General features: G+C 39.4%; 1 protein-coding gene and 1 long non-coding RNA gene across 18 annotated transcripts in view; one reads left to right on the forward strand and one right to left on the reverse strand.

Moving 5' to 3' along the window:
- The window catches only part of LDB2 (LIM domain binding 2), a 231,730-nt gene that overhangs the window by 167,113 nt on the left and 44,155 nt on the right, over positions 1 to 20,462 (forward strand). For all 17 annotated transcript variants that reach the window (XM_075091806.1, XM_075091816.1, XM_075091812.1 and 14 more), the window contains 3 exons: positions 2,378 to 2,550; positions 7,707 to 7,829; positions 9,452 to 9,535. In XM_075091806.1, coding sequence (XP_074947907.1) covers positions 2,378 to 2,550; positions 7,707 to 7,829; positions 9,452 to 9,535 — 380 coding nt within the window. The remainder of the gene's footprint in view (positions 1 to 2,377; positions 2,551 to 7,706; positions 7,830 to 9,451; positions 9,536 to 20,462) is intronic.
- The window catches only part of LOC142056634 (uncharacterized), a 132,711-nt gene continuing 112,595 nt past the window's right edge, over positions 347 to 20,462 (reverse strand). The window contains exons 2-3 of the long non-coding RNA XR_012660398.1: positions 1,564 to 1,726; positions 347 to 1,420 (exon numbers count right to left, since the gene is read on the reverse strand). This is a non-coding gene — a long non-coding RNA (uncharacterized LOC142056634). The remainder of the gene's footprint in view (positions 1,421 to 1,563; positions 1,727 to 20,462) is intronic.

Consider the following 20,462-nt stretch of genomic DNA (forward strand, 5'->3'; position numbering starts at 1 on the left):
CACTTCAGTCTTCTGTGGCAAGGCAACGTGGTGAGCCGAGGACAGGTCTGCCTGTTAATATGGGGTTCCATGAACATTTCTTCTGTTGGTGAACGTTAGCTATAATCTATGCTGGGCATTTGCATTAGCTATTATCAATTTTACAGACAGACAGTGTCTGCTTGTGTGTCTGCCATTGAAAATCAGGCTCCATGGGGCATATCCTTGTGTGCACCTCTATTTCTCTGCACGCTTTTGGTCCCCCACTTTGTTGTTCACAGTAGCATATCCCTGTGGCAACCATAGATAATGATTCCTAGGAAAAGTAGTAAGTATAAGGTATTTAATGTACTTCTAGCCTTCTTTAATGTGTTGTAGCTGTGAATACAAGGCAAAAAGCAACACCATATGACCATGCCACTTTGGGAACGGACTATAAACTGCAGTTAAAATAGTTTCAAGAAATTTATGCAGTGCATAAGTCACATGAATAGAGGTTTATCACGATCGGTAGGACTGCTGGATTTCATATCACACATTCGCTGCTTAGGATGATTAGCAGGAAATTTAATTTGCACTAATTAGCCTTAGGGGAGCAAGAAATTAACTCGATGGGTAAATTTCACGTTTTACTCTATACCATACCAACATGGAAAAATTTGAGTTAAAGCCTGAGTTGAGTTCTGTGCTGATACACTGGAATTCCATTTTTTTCTAAATTAAATTAAAAGACTGTAGAAAATTAATACATGCATGGTGAGTGGGTGGGTTTTTTTAGGAGCTAGAGTCATAGAATAGTTGTTCAACATATTCCTTAAATCATCAGCCACTCCCAGAGAGTGTGGTATATCTTTGTACATTAAATTACATTAATATCTAATATTACAGCAAAAGCTTTAACAACGCCTGATTTTCTATATTTGTATATTTTCATTATATAATATGTGTAATGACTGCACATGCAATATTCCACATTATAATGCACAGAGCAGAAACAGTTTTCACAGAACTACTGTGAAAATGCCATACTTTTTAATTTACAACACCCACTTGCAAATACATTTTTAGGGTCAGGAGCCTTTGTTCATATGTTGGCAAAATTCTTATGAAAATAATTGTTTTAGAAATTACTCTCAAAAGTATACAGCAAATGAGGGAGGCATGAGTCACTGCATAGTCCTAATAGACAAGTGTTAGGAACCAAAAGACTCTAATCTTGCCTGTTGATGGGGACTTTTCTATCTCGTTCTTCCAAAACACAGTTTAGATTGCTTAGTTTTTTCCTCTGTAAAATGGAGGCAATTTTTATGTATCCACCACTCAGAATTACTGTGGATTGATTAATTCATGCAAAGCAATGAGTCATTCAGTATGGAGGTATCGGTCTGTTATAAACTGAAGTATTCTGTCATACCAGGCTTGTGGTTGCATCCAAATTTATCTGTAAAAGAAGATGGAAAACATTGGCTGCATATGAGATATTTGCCTTTGATGTCAGTGCTTCTGCTAGTTTGTGCATCTGAAATACACCCAACAGCACACTATTACTATTAAGTGTTTGGAATTACACATTTTAGTACTTACCTGAAACTGCTGTTGAAGTGAAAGGTGTGACTTCAGTGAGAGTTTTGGCCAAGTATTGCAGAAGTGGGTACATTGAGTCCATAGTTTGGAATTTAAGTGGTGCATATAAGCTAGTTCAGGCATCTGCTCAGACTTTCTAGGCAATGACATAAATACTTCTGGTCTACAGAGAGATCACAAGATAGACCTGTGGGTAGTCATATATTGTGTAACATATATTATATTGCATTCTCAGGTCCTTTTTTAATCCCCAGGACTCTGATTTCTCAGAAGTATCCCCCCTATTCAATCAAGAGTGTGTGGGTGTGTATGTGTATGTGTATGTGTGGGTGGGTATAAACATACATGTGCCCACATGCAGACAAACATATATATGTGTCACTCCCCCCATATAAATGTGCTTTGCCTTTTTGGGTGTATGAGTATATTTCTGTAAATTCTCACCACTTGTATTTATACATTTATGAGTAATATCCAACTTTCAGTCATAATTGACACCATGTGGCTTTCTGTATAATAATTACTTTGGGACAAAAAAATCTTGCAGATGGTTTCAAGACTGACTAACTCACCATCAATGTAAAAAGATTAACTAAGATGAGCCCACTCCCTCTGAATGGAGTAAGCCATTTCATTGATTTCAATGGGAGCAGGCGTAGCTTCATTTCTACATCAGACAGAGAACATCTATTACAGTCATTAAATGAAAGTTTGATTTCATTGCGCTTAAAATTAGTCATGTTCTATTAGCAAATGGTTTGAGATTTTATAACCTAGAGCATTTGCTGAATTCTCCTTTGTATTTTCCTCACAGCAATTGGAAGGACCCTCATTCCTCGTTATTTTAGCACTGTCTTTGAAGGAGGTGTAACAGACCTGTATTACATTCTCAAGCACTCAAAAGAGTCATACCACAACTCATCCATCACAGTGGACTGTGATCAATGCACCATGGTCACTCAGCATGGAAAACCCATGTTTACCAAGGTAACAGGGAAGACTCAATAAAGCATGTTGTTGGTTTGGTTGTTTTGTTTTGTTTTGTTTCTTTTTTTCTCTCTTTTTCTTTTTCAGTGTATATAAGAGTGAAAAATATAGGCTGTTGCATTTTTCTGGTAGACTGAGATTATTTCTAATACTGAAAACCCTTGAAGCCATTTAATTACTGTTTTCTATATTCATTACGTGACTGGAAAATTCTGTGGGCATCCTCTGCAATTCTCACAGAAAGACTGCAAGAGGAGCACATAATGCGGGGTTGCCAGAACCATCAGCTGTATGTGAATTAAATTCAACCTGCCCATCTCCTCTCTAGGCTTCATTTTAAAGCAACAATGAGATTTCACATTGCTGGTACCTACTATTTGGGATGGTACGTTTCACATTTGGTACTTACCCAGTCCAAGGACTATAAATCTCTAGGAAAATAGTGATTTAATACAGTAGGATGCCAGTCCAAAGGGCAGTGAAGTCAATGGAAGGAGTCAATTGATTTAAACATGCTCTGGATCAGGCAGTTAGTGAATATTCAATATTTGTAATTGATAGTGAATTATCTTCATGCATTGGCCACTTCTAGTCCTGTAATTAAGCTGAGTGCCATATATTTATATGTTATACATAATAACATATATACCTTTTTATATAAATATAAAAAGGCAGAAAATACAAATTGAAGGCAAAAATCTTACATTAAAAAATCAGTAAACTGATTTTCAAAATGTCAATGTACCCTTTTGTAAATTAACAGGAAATGGTGATTTTCCATCTTGTGACTGTTCATCTGTGTGAATTTTAACATTTGTGTGGAGAAAAGCACAAAAGGAGAAAGGGCACAGGGGTAAATAACCCATCCATGTTGCCCTTGGCCTGCAGGACTGTGGAGGTTTGAGTCAATAAGGCACCAGCTGTTGACAGCATCGTGACCAGAGCCCACACGGCTTATGCTGTTTTAGCATGTGTGTGAGTCCCATCACTTTGAAGTGTCTTCCACGACATCTTCATGGCTCAAGGAGTGGGGCTCAAAGAAGGGGGAGAGGAAGCTGCTGGTGTGCAGAGCACTGGGGAGCTGGGAGGAGTACATTTAATGGTGTCGTTGTTCCAGCTCTCCCACCCCAGCCTCCTGTGCCTTAGACACAATCAGAGACAGAGAGAGAGAGATATGCAAAGAGACCAGATATTCCTGGGTAGCACCTCTTTGCCATGAGGAGTTATGTGTGCTGGCCAGGTGCAGAGGGCGTGACGAGGGTATACAGTAGCTGCTTCCTCGCATAGCTCCCTAGAACGATTTCTGTCACTTCCCTGTGTGTTAGCTTTAATGCAATAGCAAATAAAAGGTGGTGGGTTTTTTTTTAATCAGTAAACAAACCACACTTTTCTTGATTCAATTATTGTATTTCACTTATCATAACAGCGCATTACAGTGTTGTTACGTTGGAAAGGAGACTAGTAACCAGCAAGCCAAGGATCGGCTAGCAGCAGGGGCCGGGCTGGGTGCACACCTCATGTCAGAGGGGCCACCGTCACCTCCCGTAGCACCATCCTGTTGTGTGCAGTGAGACCGTCCGTGTGCACTGCAGCCCTGCCGGCACACGGCCTGCTTCAGCCTGACGTTTCTGTTGCGGATTCCAATATAAACCTCTGTATCCCTGTAGAAAAGTTCACGTGGGAATGCAATTTGAACTCTAGGAGAAAAATTAGGAGGGTTTAATGGCTGCATGTTTAAAATAAGACTGTGTTAGAGAAAATTTGAAATAAAACAAAGTAGTTGACGGAATAAGGGAGAAAAGAATATATTACTCTCAGAAATAAGTTAGGGCTGAACGCTGGCTCAGCTGTGTGCGTGTAACATCTAGCAGAGACACTGAGGGCGCAGACCTTGTAGCCAAAGGTAAACTAACTCTCACAGCATCGGTGGTGGAACACCGCAGACCTCCCATAATAAGCAGTACTCCAATGGCCTCCTTAGATCATGTCTGAATTTGATCCAGTGAAACCACCACAAAGGGCTGCTTTTAATGCAAAAATACAAACTAACTAAATTTGTTAATAGCTGTTTCAGTTTCACAACTTGTAAGCTACAAATTCATTAACTTCTAATACAAGGGGCTGAAACAGTTCCTATCGCATATTGAATCAGGAATCCACAGCTGCATTTTATTCATTTTGACATTGCCCTGGTTACAGCAACTCACTCCATACTGCAGTATTGGACAAATATATAAACTGGCATTTCCAATTTTTTTTCAAACAAATATGGCTAGAACGTGCCTAACTGACAATATGAATAGTCCAGCTTGTCTTGAGAGGACAAGACCCCTTGTAAAGTGTCTCGCACTTTAAAATTGTTTTATCAAGGTATAAATAAATACTATAAAGAATTTAATACCATTCAATGGCACAAGTTAAATGTGGTAGAGAAGAGACTGAAGCCCTAACTACCATGGTTGTTCACCTGGCAGTTGCTTCATTTTTTTCTCCAGGTAAAGGAAAGCTTTAGGCATCCTCCTAAGTCTCTGTTTTCACCGTGTTTACCGACGCTCCAAATTTATGTGTAGGCGAACTGTTTTTCTGCAGTTAGTGATGTTTATTTATATTTCCCAATAGATTAGCAGAGGCGAGCTTTTCCTTCACCCCTAGAACAGTGAGCACCCCATGTTCAAACCGTTCTTGTCCTGTGCCCAACAGTGGGGCCATCAGCTGGATTTTATAGGTGAAGCTCTTGAAACTCAGTGATTTTAATCCTTACTAACAATCTCAGGCATTTCTCAGATTTGTATAAGCTTTAGGTTTCTTTTCAAGCACAGAGCCAGGTTTGAGAAATGGTCGTTAATAAAAAGGGAAGAGTTTTAAAAGCTGCCTGGTGTTAGGAGAGCGAGGCTCTGAGCAATAATGCACAGGACCAAAGTTAGTTTTCATAGGTGTGAGCAGTTGAAATTCCTACAATTAATAAGTGCAGCGAAGGGGTTAAAAAGCTATTGGTTAGTTTGAGAAATGTTCTTTTTTAGTTTTTTCCTGGCCTAGTCTAGAGCAACCACGTGATATACTGAATGCCTGCCAGCCTCTTTCTTGTTGATCCTCCGGAGACCATCTGTGCTGGGGGCATTGATTAGAGTGTGTCTGCTGGGATTACATCTTTTCTGTTGCCATGCCAACTAATCAGCTGATTTTGGTTACCACAGAAACAAAATGTCAGAGCTCACAGTACGGTAACATGAATTCAGCACAACAGAAAATGTTTTCTTAATTGGAGACCCTTTTGATTTTTTGGATTCTATGTAAAAGGCAGCTTTAAAAAAATAAAGAAGAGGCCCATTTAAAATCAGAACTGCTCCAATTTTATTGATTAAAAGGAACACGTAAAATTCTGCTCTACATAAGGAAATTAAATTCCTTTATAAGATGTATAAATTTTTACCACTGTGACATGAGGTATGTGCTTCAGTTTTTCTATTAGAATTTGTTAATGCCAGTGCATAAAATAAATCTGTTAAGAGCTGTGGGATTTTGAGCTTAACAGAAGAAACATTTGAGAAGCCACAGGTATTCTTATTGAAAAAATATTTTAAACCTGAAATATTTACATGTTAACTGGTCAGCAATCAGGATCTTTGGCCTCAACACTGATAACACTCGTATAAAATATTTTCCTCTTGTATGAATCCTTATGTGTGCACATGTGTACCCCTGTGTAATTTCTTGTCATAGTGCAACTGCTGAGAAAATCAAAATCAGGGTCAGGTGACAAAATAAGTCACAAGAAAAACTTGAAGGCATTAGTAAGGTATGTTGAAAAGTGCAGGTGAGAACCTGTTGAAAGATTCTCCTTCATAGGTCTACAGTAATTTATATAGTATGCCTGTTAAAATTACCTACATGTCTTTGCAGAAACAACCAGGAGGAAAAACTAAGACGATGTTAACCAGAAAAGCCACACATTGCCCAAGTGGGAACTAGCCAAGTCTGAGCTGGGACTTGTAAAAAGGCTCAACAGACTCAACTAATCCAGGATGGCTATTCGCTCAATCAAATATTAGTTGTATTAAAATTAAAGTTGCAGGAACCTTTTCTTTTGAAAGCCGTTGCACTCTGTTTCCACAATATCCCTGTACCCTGCACTTGCAAGTTTACTTTGGAGTTGTAAGTCTAAACATTCAACTTAAAGAAAAAAATCAACAACAGAGGGAGTTAATTTTCAGATCATGCATCACGTACAATACTCAAGTCAGGATCCCATGCTGAGCATGTATTTTACACCTTAGAGACCACCACTGCCACAGCATTTTTCCACATAAAGTTGTGGACAGTTGTTTCAAAGCCCCCAGTAATTTATTTTACTTTTCATTTCCAGGTAGTACCCAGTTGCTGCATTTATTCCTTCCATATTTTCTCTCCTTTCTCAGACAAGACCTCTCAAAAAGCTGCATGAAACACTTTCTGTGGAAGCAGCTCCATTGTCCACAACTGCAACCTCTTCTCTGCTCCCCTGGTTCTCAAACCTGCCGTGGCAACACAGCTCATGCAGCCCAATGGCAGACACTGCATCTGGCTTTCCTTGGAAGGGTGGGGTTAATAAAAGTAGATAAGAAATGAAAAATAAAAATGGGATAAAATACCTGGAAAAGACAAGAACTCTTGGAAAAGACAAGGAAAAGAATAGGAAAAAAATCTGGTTTGGCCACAGGCATTCAGGGCTCTGTGTACTCCAACTGGACATGAAAGGAAGGTTTACGTGCCACGCTATTGTAAGGAAAGGGCAATGTAAAACAGATTGGGAATGACTGGTTCAGCAACTTGACATCAAGTGGATGCAGTTGCACCACAGCCACCTCCACTGCGAGGTTCAGTCATTAATTAGATGTAGCGATCTGCAAGGGAAAGAGAATTGATGCAATAAATAAGATTTAGCACACACAATATTCTATGTTTGTAAAATGCCATAAAATCTATAGTGTTATAAGTTACTGTCTCCACAAGTCATTTTCCCACATTTGTTTTTGCTCCCCAAGAGAAAGAAAAACAGTCTAGCAGAGGTGAACAATAGAATACTGCTCTGATATTTTTGAATATTGTTTAATCGATGATACAATACCATTGAAAACAAAATTCCTGGGAATTTATTTCATGCATTTTATGTATTCTAGGTATGCACAGAAGGACGTCTTATCTTGGAGTTTACTTTTGATGATCTTATGAGAATAAAAACATGGCACTTTACTATTAGACAGTACAGAGAATTAGTCCCACGCAGCATTCTAGCCATGCATGTAAGTAATCCTTTTTTCACTTGACCTAATGCAAAGAGATGAGATTAGGTTTATGAAGAACTCCAGCAAATTTCACACCCAAGGCAATTAACTATAAATATTTTGGTTTGCCTGCAACTGCATCCATTTACAAGTTCTTTCATCACTCCCTTGTTTCTCAGTGCTCTATTGTTGCCAGTGTTGCTATGTTTTCATTTTGTTTTAGCACATAGTTTTCCTCCTAATCCCGTTTGGTGGTCTGGGTGATTTGGGCCCATAATTTGTTCTTATTGATATGAACTACACTAAAATAAGTGAACTACTGATCATAGGTACGAATTATATTTAGTCTTTAAATTAAGCAAACTGTTACCCTTGTATGAGACAGAAAACAAGTAATGACTATATACCTAGAATCCTTTAGAATTTTAATCCAGATCCTCTTTTTTTCATGTTTCAAGACTTTTTTTTTTTTTGTTTGTAATTGCATGGAAACACACACAATGGAATATTAAAATATTAAATATTCTACAGGTTGAAGTCAAAACATTATAATGTAAATCACTAGGGAGAAAAAAAAGGACAGAGTCTTATGTGGACTTCCAGTTCTGCATTGTAGAATCGTTCAGCTTAGTAGTGCTCCATATACAAAATTAATTGCAGGACTGTGGTTTTATAGAGGGTGAGAACACAGGCCTACATACATGCCCATATTTTGACATCAAGTTACTTAGCTATCCATAGATAAAGATTTATTCTCAGTGAGGAATTTTAAATAACTTTAACAGCCTGAACTTTTTTAAAAATGCTATTACAGGCCTGAAGAAAATGCCTTTGAAAATCTGATCCACCATTTCTGTCTCAGAGTTATTTTAGAGGGCTGATCTTCTGAACTCTTCAACAGTACCCCATCAAGGGACGACAAGGATGGGCATGAGCAACAATATGTATTTAGAGGGCTGCAATTCAAAGCAAGTAGACCAGGTTAGGCAGCAACCAGCAGGTATTAATTTTAGTAATGAGACTGATCTCATTTTAAAAAGGAAGATGGTCTCACAGGTAAAGCTCCTGGCTAGGGTCAGAGAAGGACTGTGCTTGCATTTTTCCTATTTAATTCTGGGAAAATAACTTCAACCAGAAGGGTTCTCCAGCCTGTCCTTAATGCCACTTACGTGACCAGCTCTGCTGAAGGTGCCTTCATGAGTTCTCTGTGCTTCAGTTTCTTATCCATGAAAAGAAAGCAATACTTTCTTTATTCCTGCCTTTATCTGCTTAGTCTCCTGGGACACCAAGCCAGCAAATGCAAGGCTCAAAGTGTACTGTGGTACCTCAGGAAGCTCTTTGGTGGGGCCCTGCTCGCTTGCACCTCTGTGCATGACTGGACCTCCTAGGTCTATCTCTTCAATGGATAGAGACAAAAAGAAGATATTGGAAAACAATCTTTATTCTGCTCCAGTTTCATAAGGTTTTGCATTTTCCTGTGCAAACTGAACTCTGTAGCTTATGATATCAATTTAGCATCAATGTGTATTTTTTCTATAGCATCTCTCTTCAGAGAACCCTCCCTGCACTCCACTAAGCACATTGAGAAAAACAAACAGACAAAAAGCAAAGTGAAAATTCTTTTTTCCTCTGTTGTTTAGGCACAAGACCCTCAGGTGCTGGAGCAGCTGTCCAAAAACATCACTCGAATGGGTCTGACAAACTTCACCCTCAACTACCTCAGGGTAAGCGTACTATAGCTGATGATTATTGTGAGCATTTTTTAAAAGTTACTGTTAGCTTTGAGTCAAGGTAATGAGAGGAGAGCCTGTGTTGGTCAGGTAAGAAATGGACCTTACTCTTAATGAGGATGAAGAAGAAACACAGAGACTGTAATAAAGATGTAGCTGCTAACAACGCGCCATTAGAAAGGAAAAGAATTTTATCCTGGAGTCAAAGCAATGTGTGAGTAGCCAATGCTTTTAAAGGTCTTTCTCCTCAGTTTTGAATAATTACTTTGTTTTTTGTAAAGCAAGAAGTTCCCTGCCATTTTTTCTCTCTGTTTCACTGTTCCTGAGAAAATGGCAGCTTGTTCTTATTAACAAGCTCTTCCACCTGCCCACCTCTCCCAGGCAGAGGCAGGTCTGAGGGAAAGCTCAGCTCCAGCCCCATTTGCAGCAGCCCCTCAGAGCAGTCCTCACTTCACTTGCTTCTGGGAGCCTGAGCTCTCTCCTCAGCCTTGCACCGAATTGAGTGTGGGTTTTATGATTAAATAATGCATTTGTTCTCATTGCTTTTTGACCCCTAAAGAGCATTCAAAGTTTGTAAGTTTATTTTTATTTTTGAAAGTATTCCCTGGTGTGGGCTTACAATGCATACACAGAAATATGGGTTTGTAGAGTTCATATTTCAAGGTTAAAATCCAGTTTTTTCGTATTTCTAGACATGCCATTAGTAGACAAAATGAAGCAAATTACTCAATGATACGCCAAGCTCACTTGGCCAAGAATATCTGATTTTATTCCTCTGGATTGTGTGAGTAATTATTGAGGATGCTTTTTTAAAATAACAAGAACACTATAAAATGCAGCTATTTTCAGCCTAATGTAGAGCTGTACCTGATAATCTGTATTTAATTGCACTTCATTCAGGTCTATGACCTTTGTAACACCGTACCTCTGGACGGAGTCCTACCCCCAGAGTGTTTTGAACTCTAAGGCAGACAGTGTGCAGACTGACATGTGTGGTGAGATCTCTCTCACTGTATCCCTACAGCTAATAGGCAGCCTGTAATTGTCCTTACTCGCCCAATATGATAAGCCATTGCTGACTGCTGCTTATGTGGTGTTAGTGTAAAAGTTACTGTTCAAATTATAGTCTGAGTTATGCAGGGCAGGTCTGTTGTAGTGTAACTGAAAGAAGCTTATGGCACAAGGCCTCAGAAGAACAATACATAGCATTAGAATTTCTCCGTGTATAAATACAAGAATAATATGTGTATATTGTGTGTATTGTATTCTCACAGTTAGTTTAGTCACTGGTTTGGTACAGAGACCGACTGTTGCACTTTGGCAACATCCCTATAGTCAGGTTGTCGTTGTCTCATGGTGAAGCATCCTAGAGCACGTTCTCCAGAAATCCCCACTGGGGATTCCTCCTCAGTCACGCCAAGTTTTGCGTTACACCAACTTGGCAAACTGGCAGCAAGCAGCTGGCTTAGGTAGGCTATTTCCATATTCTCTTTCCAAATTTTCCTGTGCCACAAGTCATTGACCTTCTTTTGAGGGCTTAATCCCCTTAGCATGACCAGACGCACTGGCAAGCACTTGGGCTGGCCCACACCAGCCACAGTATTCAGTACCCATCCTCCACAAGGCTTGGAGGGCCATGCTGAATTTGTGGTGCTGTCTCTATCACTGACCCCTTCCGGGTCCTTTGTGGCATATTCTATAGTAATTGCTAAATGTGACAATGCAAATGAGAAAGGCAGGGTCCCTGTTAGGACGCAGCTGGCATCAGGCACCCATGCTGCTCCCCCTGCTAGCATCAAAGAAAAAAGGAAGAAAGGAAAGGGGGAGGGAAAAAAAAATCCTCAGAACAAGAAAACTGGGATCAACATAAGTGCTAGGGAGATGAGCAGTGAAGTGGAAGGGGATGAAAAGATGAAACCTTACTTTTTCTCTTCTTCCAGACTAGTTTTGTTAGCTTAACAGACAACATTAGGTCTCTGGGTGCAAAGCTTCCTCTGGCTCCCGCTGCGGTGATTCCAAAAGGATATCTTTTTTTCCCCCAATACAATCTTTGCGTCTCTCTTTCTTGTGGTGAGGAATGGATCGTTCTGCTCTTTTTTCAGATGTTCAGCTCATGATGGGATCTCATATTAGATGATATATTTCCATTTTTATTTACTTCTTTCCCAATTACATTTTCTATTAATTTTAACAGGAAAATCTTTTCTGAACTTTGCATTTTAAAATCATGGACTAAAAAGAAAAATGTGGTAAACGCACTTACGTTTCAGGTGTTTTGGTTTTCGGTTGTGTTGTTTTTTTTAAGCCAGCATTTTATGATATTTCATTCCGTCCTCCCAGTGTTTAGTAATTAGTGCTGTTACATGGTTTTGAATAAGGATTTGAAACTAAGCATAAAAATAATTTTCTTTTTCTTTCTGCTGCACACAGCAAAGGCTTGTGATACTCGTAAGTGAAAACTTCACTGATGGGCAGAATTAATCATTTTTATTCTCCAACGTGCACATAGCAGCAAGCTGTGCGGCAGTCTAAAGGCAGAATTTAAACCTAGATTTCAGATGGTTGTGATATAAAGGTACAGCCTGGATTTTTTACACTCTAGACATCACAGAATGCTAAATCATTGCTACTTGGGATAATTGCAGTTGCTGGCATGTAAACCTCCGTTCCAGAGTGCCACATGCCTGTAGAGCCACAGCTTTGGATGCGTGCCCTGGTTTGTCTTCATTTGCTCCGAGTAAAGCTGTCCAGCGTAGAAGAACATTGATTTTGTAAATCATATTTAATACAAATTTAAAATATATCTTCTTGGAACCTGGAAATGAAATGTTTTGTCCTGTATCATTTGCCAAATGGTCTGTCTCCCTGTTTCCTCTGGCTTTGTATAAAACCATAGGCTTCCTTTCTTTTTAGTTACTAGTTTGTTTTGTTCCAGCATAATTGATTACCTCATCAATGGGGTCAGCATACTTCGCTGTAGCTGCTGGCTAGGAGTTGAATAGGCTGTCTCAGAAATAATGAGCAAAACCTTGTAGGTTTTAAATTAATATCAAGCTTTTTAAAATGTAATTTCTCATCAAGTCATCAAGTAGTAGATATTACAAACTATCAGATAATAAGGCCAAGACCTATATCCTAGTCTCAGTCAGTATGAGTCCAGGAACAAACAATAATCCAGTACAGAGATAACACTTAGGAGAACAGTTTCCACCAAGCTACAATAATCTAGTCCTCACACATTACCTTCTTATTTTTTTTTCTATGAAATTTTCTAGTTGCTCAGCTATTTTATTTAGGTCTTCAGTGCGTAATGGATTTGAATGTATTCTAAAAACAGTAGCTTTACACCAGCAGCACTATTCACAATTTGGAGCTTAAATGTTTCTTGCTGCCTTCTAGAAAATGATTTATTCTCTCAAAATTTCTGATGTTATAAAAAAGCCAGCCCCTACTGTCATTTAGGCAGGACTACCTGGCCTGAGCCTTGGAATATGGTTGTATCTTGGCCAGGAGGTTTTCAAAATCTGTCTCTGCTTTCTTGCACTGGTTGGGTCGGAGCGATTTCTTAGTGCTGTTCCCCAGGTGTAGCTATTGCATCCTCCCCATCCTGTGGGTCTGCTCTGGTACCCAGCTTATTGGTGTTAATGGAGCCAAATCTGCATCTACCTCTTGCAAAGCGAGAGTTAGCATGGCAGAACCCTCCTGCTCTGCATCATGAGAGGTACCTAGGCAGGGGAATGTACACTCCCATTTCCCCTTACATCCTGCATGGTTATATTAACCAAGGCTTATCTGAGCTACAAATTATCCAATTTGTTTGTTTTCTGCATAAACCAAAAATGAAGTGTTACTATTGCAACACAGAAGACAATATTTGCTGACTCCCCCCTTTCACTAATTTAGTTCCTCACTAGACACTTTTGGATTTGTTCTTCTAGGAGGATAACATGAATTATTTAATGGGACTCAATTTTCTAAAGGCAATACTTACACCGCAATCAAAAGCCATTTGTATGTATATCCACTGTGTATGCAAAATTGTCTTTTGCACATGCAAAATAGGCACACATGCAACAGCTTCCTTTAATGTGCAGAGAAATTTGCTTCTCTAAATATGTTTTCATGCATGGAAAGGATATGAACTCAAATAATTTGGGAGCTAGTTTGCTCCTAATATTTAACAGTTTGTGGCAGCTATCTGGTCAACATTTTACAGCAGATTGAATATCTTCAGTGAAGAAGGAGAAAGCTTATATGCATGTTAAGGATGCAAAGTTACGTACTCAGGGAAAAGAAATGCTATGTTGATAGTCACCCATGCAACATGAATTCGTTTCCCTTTGTGAGTTATGTTATGTCATCGTCTTTTAACTGCATCATCATGCATTCTGTTTCCCACAGACTCCTCGATGCATGCAGTGCATGGGGTGACTAGCACTCCGTAGCAAGTGCTTCAGTCCTACTCATTTCCTTATAGGCTTTTCTGCAGTGTCATTTTAGTATCCCAAGTGCAAATGTTAATGGCTGCATAGCACCTACCAGCTGAAGAGGTGTTGTCATTCCTGGTGTGCACATGTGGCATTGGGGCACATGGATGAGCGCTGGGGCACTCAGAGGGGTCAGCTAAGGGGACGTAGCCATTCTGAGAAACCAAGGGCATGATTTTGCAGAGCACTTGAAATTTCGTCTCGTCCATATCCTAATAACAAAACTATTGCCATTGGATGCAGCCTGTTGTCTCAGGTTAGCTATGTAGTTGAAAAAGGTGGTTCTGGGAACATGCTGGTAAAAATAATTTTTCCATGACTTAGTACCACAGTAGAGCTTGGGGGAAGGAGCAATTTGCTAAAGCACCATTAGGTTACTCTAAGCTTATCCTTTCTTCTTCTGCAGTTCCTTGCTTCATGCTTCTGCCACATTTCCATGTCTTCAGCATATACGAATGAAGTCCTGCACACAGCAACTTCATTTACTTTGTGCTGTGCGCTGAATGGGGGGTGTTAGGGAAACAGAGTAAGGGATCATGTAGTGACATGCTGCCTCCTAATAGATATGAATAAGAGTTGTGTATTAAGGGTTCACAAGCACTCAAAGGAGCGGGTTTGGATCTTTTAATTATTCTGGAGCTTCTCCTATGAAAGCTGTCAATTTTAAAGAATTGTCAGAACTGGAGATGCTGAAAGCAGACACAAAATTTTGTAGACTTTATTCCTATAAATGGTGGAATTTTTTAACCTAAACCAATCCTGTTCGGGGTAGCTCTCCCCAGGAAAATGTGGTCAAAATCAGAGAGTTCTCACAGAAGGATTTAGATGACTATAGCTAGCTGTCCGTTATCTATCTGTGCCAACTATAATTAGCTGATTCTGCCAAGGTTTTCTGGTAATGTAATTTCTTAGCATTTATTTTAGTAATGATCACAGTGCTTTCTGTTCCTCTCTTTTATGCATCTAATGCTTTATAGACAGTTTTATATGTTGCTTTCAGAATAGTAAATGAGAAGAAATGTATTCTTTGCAATGGCTCATACAGTCAAATGTTAGCTTTTCACTCTTTCAATAAAGACACAGCATCACAGAATAGTTATATCAAGAGCTATTTCATCATAAACAGGAAAGATCAGAGAATATCATACAGCAATATTTTTTAAAAAGAAGTGGTCAGGAGGGAGTGGGTGGAACAAGGGAGCAGGAAAGCTGCAGAAGACAGGACAGGTAGAGAATGAAGCACCAACTTAGAAATGTTCTGAAGAGAAGATGGCATCTGAAGCAATCTCTGGATGGTACATGGGTTGGAAAGATAATGTTCATATTGCTAACAGTAATAGTGGTGTGCTTTTCATCCATTGATATCTAAGCATTTTATTAAAATGAATGAAATGTTTGATAGGTGGGAAAACTGTGGCACATGAGAAGCAAAAAAGGACAGAGCAAACCCAATAGTATTAAAAAAAAAAAAACCAAAAACAGATGGCAATTTTAAATCAGACTTGGGAGAGCACAGCGAGCCGGTAGTGAACAGTAGTGACCTCTTCTGCTTCTCGTAGCTCAGAAACAGATTTTAGTATCTGTGGATAGCAGGAATTTGAGAAGTCCGTGAAAAAGGGGGAATGGGAACAGTGCAAATGATTAGAGAACAAATTGGGGTTTTAGCAGAAATGGCAAATTTTACTGGTATTCTGGAGATGGTAATGGCCAGTCTTCACACAAAGGGCACTACCAGGCTCATGAGTATCACTTAAGGAGAAAGATATATTGTGTATGAACACAAGCCAGCTACCATGCCCACTGGACATACAGACCATATGACCTTTGAAATAAAATTAAGGTCTGGACTAATGAGAATGGAAGGATGATAATCAGCGATGTGAGTCCTTGAAGCATCCATGAGTAAGAAATCAGAATGAAGTTAGGTTGGAGCAGTTTAAAAATAAAAAAAGTCAGAAGGGTGAAAGGGAGAGAAAGAGAGACAAAGACAAAGCACTAGCCATATAAAAACAAGCTACAAGATATGAACTAATAATGTTATTTCAGAAAGGAAAAAAGATGAAGGAAAAAAGTCCAAAAACACAGCCACAGGCTCTCTATTTACAAGACCAAATTAAAGCTTGGACTAGTATGCAGTGCAGTCATAAATAATAATAACTATTAATTAAGTTTAGGAATGAGAGCTGCAGAAGTACAATTTGTATGAAGACCTGAAAACACCAAAACCAGCTTCTTGTTCAAAGCAATGAAAACAGCAAAAATTTTAATTAGTTGTTTAATATTGAATATCCATGGGTGTTTGGTGCAAATTGTTAGGCAGAGAGGGGTGGGTGCTTAGAAGAGGTCAAGAAATAGGCTTTAATGAAAAGCTGGTGGTTCAAGTCTTTGTTCTTGGAAGCAGTTATTTTAGAACCTGAAGTATTCATTGTGAAAAGCTTATGGCAGCCTTATGGTCTGCTCTTAATTTGGAAAGTGAATCCTATACCCCCCTCGCCCCCATGTTTTTTATCTTCAGATAGATTATTTCATTAATCTGTTTTATTGTGATATCACAAGCAACTAGGTCATAGAATCTTTTAAAATAATTTTCTATATGTAATTAACTTTACTGGTTAGCCTGCTTGTCCCTTCCCCTTCCTCTGACACTCTTTCTATAGGTAAAACAGCGTTACTGTTTACCTGTCTCTGCTAGAGAGATTTTTGCTGCACCTCAAGATGAAATTTGGCTTTTCCATGTCTACATATGTTGAGGGTTTGCTCTGGGCTCTTGAGTTTCATCCTATTTCTAGGATGTTCCTGAAAAGCTCTCATCTTTCTTGTGTGATGCCCTGTGTTCCGTTAATAGTAAGAGTCTGAGGAGTGGCTAGGGGGAGACCCTACCATTGAGTCATGAGGTTCAGACAGGACCCCATTGCTTTCTAAACTCCTTTTCTGAGAGGAGTCGAGGTGCGCCTAAGTCTGGTCTTAGTCTCAGACTTGGTCAACGGTTTATTTTCTAAGGGTTGTAGAAGTAACCACCCATCAGAGTATTTGTTGTTAGTAACTAATTTGGCAGATGCCCAGGCCAGTTGTGTTCAATGAGAACGATCACGGCTGGACTAATGAATAGCGCAGTTTATTAAAGCAACACATACAGAGGTTCTTTGGATTACCAGTGATAAGATTGCTGGTTACAAGACACACGCAAATACTAAGAAAATTAGTAACACTGCTAGGCTACAAGTGCGTTAAGCAAATATGGAGTGACTCTAATGCATTGGAGATTTAAAGTGAAGCTATACAGAGGTTTCTAAGTTTTCCTGGGGAGACACTTGGTATAACCAAGTGCTCAGATCTTACCCAAAGGCATCCCAACTGGGGGGAAGAAAGGCTCAGCCTGTTGACTGGTCTCAGGAGTCAGAGTGGTATCTTCCCTAACACCTTTTCTCTCTTAACCTATTTTATACTATTTTTTACCTTTCAGGTGGAGCTTGAGTAACTGTAGTCATACATACCTTTATGATGATTGGTGTAAAATTTCCTCGCTTTGCTTTTAAAGGTATAGACTAGAAAAATTCAGAGCTCATGCCCAGTGAGGGGTGGTCGCACCTTAGAGGCAGGTAGCTTTTGGGATGGAGGTATGTTTTGGTATTATATGATATGAGCAAAGTTCCTGAAAAGGACAGCATTTTGTCAAAAGCATGACAGACTGTTGGCTCAGGGTAGCAAATGTGCAGCGTACCAGCTTCATGGTACCCCAAGTCCCCATTTATCACAAAGCCTGGCCACGGTGTCTCTACACTGCTCCACCCTCCAGACAACTCCTCTTAGAGTCAGTACGCCAAGTTCTCCTGGCATTGCCGACATCTAAAGTTACAAGCCTAGGGGACTTCTGTGGAATGGTTTTCTCACCTGCCAGTTACACTCTTCCCTGAAAGTTTCTTCCATGCTGTACATTTTCGAAGAACATAAGTTTAATTTCTAAGTCACCTCCAGCGATTATTCCACACCCTGATCCTTGTCTGTATGGAGGATGCCTCCCCACTTTGTCATTCAGTCTGTCCATATACTCCCACTTTTTCTGCTGTAACCTCACCATTTTATATTCACAACAGAAACCCTGAAATCCAAAACCTGACTCTAAACAGTAAAACAGAGCGAGCATTTAAAAAGTGAGTAATAGTCCTGGGCTTCTGTGGGTTTTAGAGACTGGCACACACAAAGCTAAATTTTCCTTCCAGTCACCTCCCTCGTACTGGTGCAAGCACTGTCAGAGCTGGGTCAGGAGACTGAACTGATGAAAAAACTAATCTGGTCCTTCCCACCCAAATGATGACCATCCCTAATATCTCCCCATGTGCTACTTGTGCTGGGCAGAGAAGAGAGCAGCAGTATGGATTCATATCAGCTGGCATCTGTCTTGAAGTTGGACCTCGTCTCCAAATTTGCCAGCACTGAAAGGAGGAGACAAGAAAGTGCTGGGGAATCCTACAGGTCCTAAGCTGTAAATTTCCTTTTCTTGCTTCTGGATCTGAGAACATTATAGCGGTTGTGTCTGATATATTATGGCCTCACACTGGTATGAATTTATTCACTTCAGTACAGTGGCTACTGACTTTCAGCGGTGCAATTTAGAGCAGACTCTTGCTCATACCAGATTACTGTAATTTACAAAACTTGAAAAAAAAATAAGCAGAAAGAGAAACGGTTGATTTTTTGCACTGGTTCTGAGTGAAAACCAAAGTTCTATCTATGTACATATCTATCTATCTACATATCTACACATGGATACAAATGAAACACACATTTTTGTAGGTTCCCTCGGAACTATTTGGTAATTTACTAATTAATTGCAAATATTCTCCATTTGTACTAACCTGTTAGAAAACTTTGGTATGCTTTCTCACTGCTGTATGTACACATATATGAATATTAGTTTCTATCTGATGGTCATTAATGTGCAAATCTGTGCATTGTTTTCTATTTGTAAGCATACCCTCTGTTCACGTTAAAGGAAATATCAGCAGGTGTATCAAATTAATAAACAGAAGCCCATGATTTTGTGTTCGCTTTACCTAAGGTAGACCCATAGGATGTAACATGGAGAATCTACAGGCAGTGCCGATGAGCAGAGGTGCTGAACCAGACCTCTATTGATGCATACGTGAGGCTTGTGAGCAGAGTGGAGGCAGAAGACATTATCAAAATGATAACACAGGGTTCCATCTGAATTGTGTCATTTCTGGTACTGTGTTCTACACAGCTAGAAAACTGTGCTATATTGAATATTCCTCCCTACCCCAGACTGATTCCTTAATCCTGTGCCTTGTTACCTTTTTCCAGTCAGTGTTGCTGTCTCACCATTACTTCATAATAAGGCAGTTTGTTATTCAAAGATCCAGTTCAACATCCATTTAAGTCAACGGGTATACCTCCTTTGATCCAAACATCATAGTTTTTCATTTATTCAGAGGTCTCTTATACCCATAAAATCCAATGCATTGAAATTAATTTCTCCATTCCCTTGGGCAATTCTAGCCATGAAAATGCCATGCTTCATGAACAACAACAACAACTGGTTATTTTTATTTCTTGATTTTTTGTTGTTTTGGAGTTTTCTGACAAAAGAAAATTAACTTGATTTAGCCACAGATTATAGTTCTTAGGCGAACCCAAAGGAACAAATATCAGCTTGGGGATCTGATTTGAAGAAAGGTTTTAGGAATAGAAAAGAATGAAGCAATACGAAAGAAGAGTGCTTTCGTAGCAAGACAGAGAATTTTCTCATTTTATTAATCATTCAGGCACAACTTAGAGCTCATTTAATTAAAGGACTGTGCACCATTTCTACCCAAGATAAGATGATTTTACTAAAGTAAGTATGAAGCACATGAAAAAAAGCCCACAGCAGTATTCCCTATTTCATAGCACTTCAGTTATAAAGCACGATTGGACCCAGCTATGCTGGATCAAAACCTCCAAGGAAAACACAAGCACTGTCTAAACAAAATGGTGTTGGTAATTAGGCAGAGATCACAATACTCTCTAGAGCAGACCTCGTCTCACTCTGGTGCTTCGCTGCACCAGCTTCATCGGGAGTATTACCGCTCTGTATACCACAATGTAATGTAGATCCCAAGTCTACAAGAAGGCAGACATTTCTTTCTAGAGGCTTTCCAATCAAAACAATGAAATATAAAATGGAATAATCTTCTGTTAGTGATATGCAAAGGAAGGAAGTAAAGTTTCAATCTTCTAAACACCATACCGGACCTTTCAACTGATTAGCTTTTGACCAGGTGTATTAGAGCTGTGGTTTTATTTGAAATATTGTAGCCTGTTTAATAGCAAGCCTCTGTCTTTTATAGCTCTCAATATCATGGTGGTATTCCAGTGTATCCTTGGATGCCTTACTGATTTTCTTTCCTAGTGTGTGAGGCGAAATGTTCAGCCAT

Source organism: Phalacrocorax aristotelis, chromosome 4 (genome assembly GCF_949628215.1).
Source record: "Phalacrocorax aristotelis chromosome 4, bGulAri2.1, whole genome shotgun sequence".
Lineage (NCBI taxonomy): Eukaryota > Metazoa > Chordata > Aves > Suliformes > Phalacrocoracidae > Phalacrocorax > Phalacrocorax aristotelis.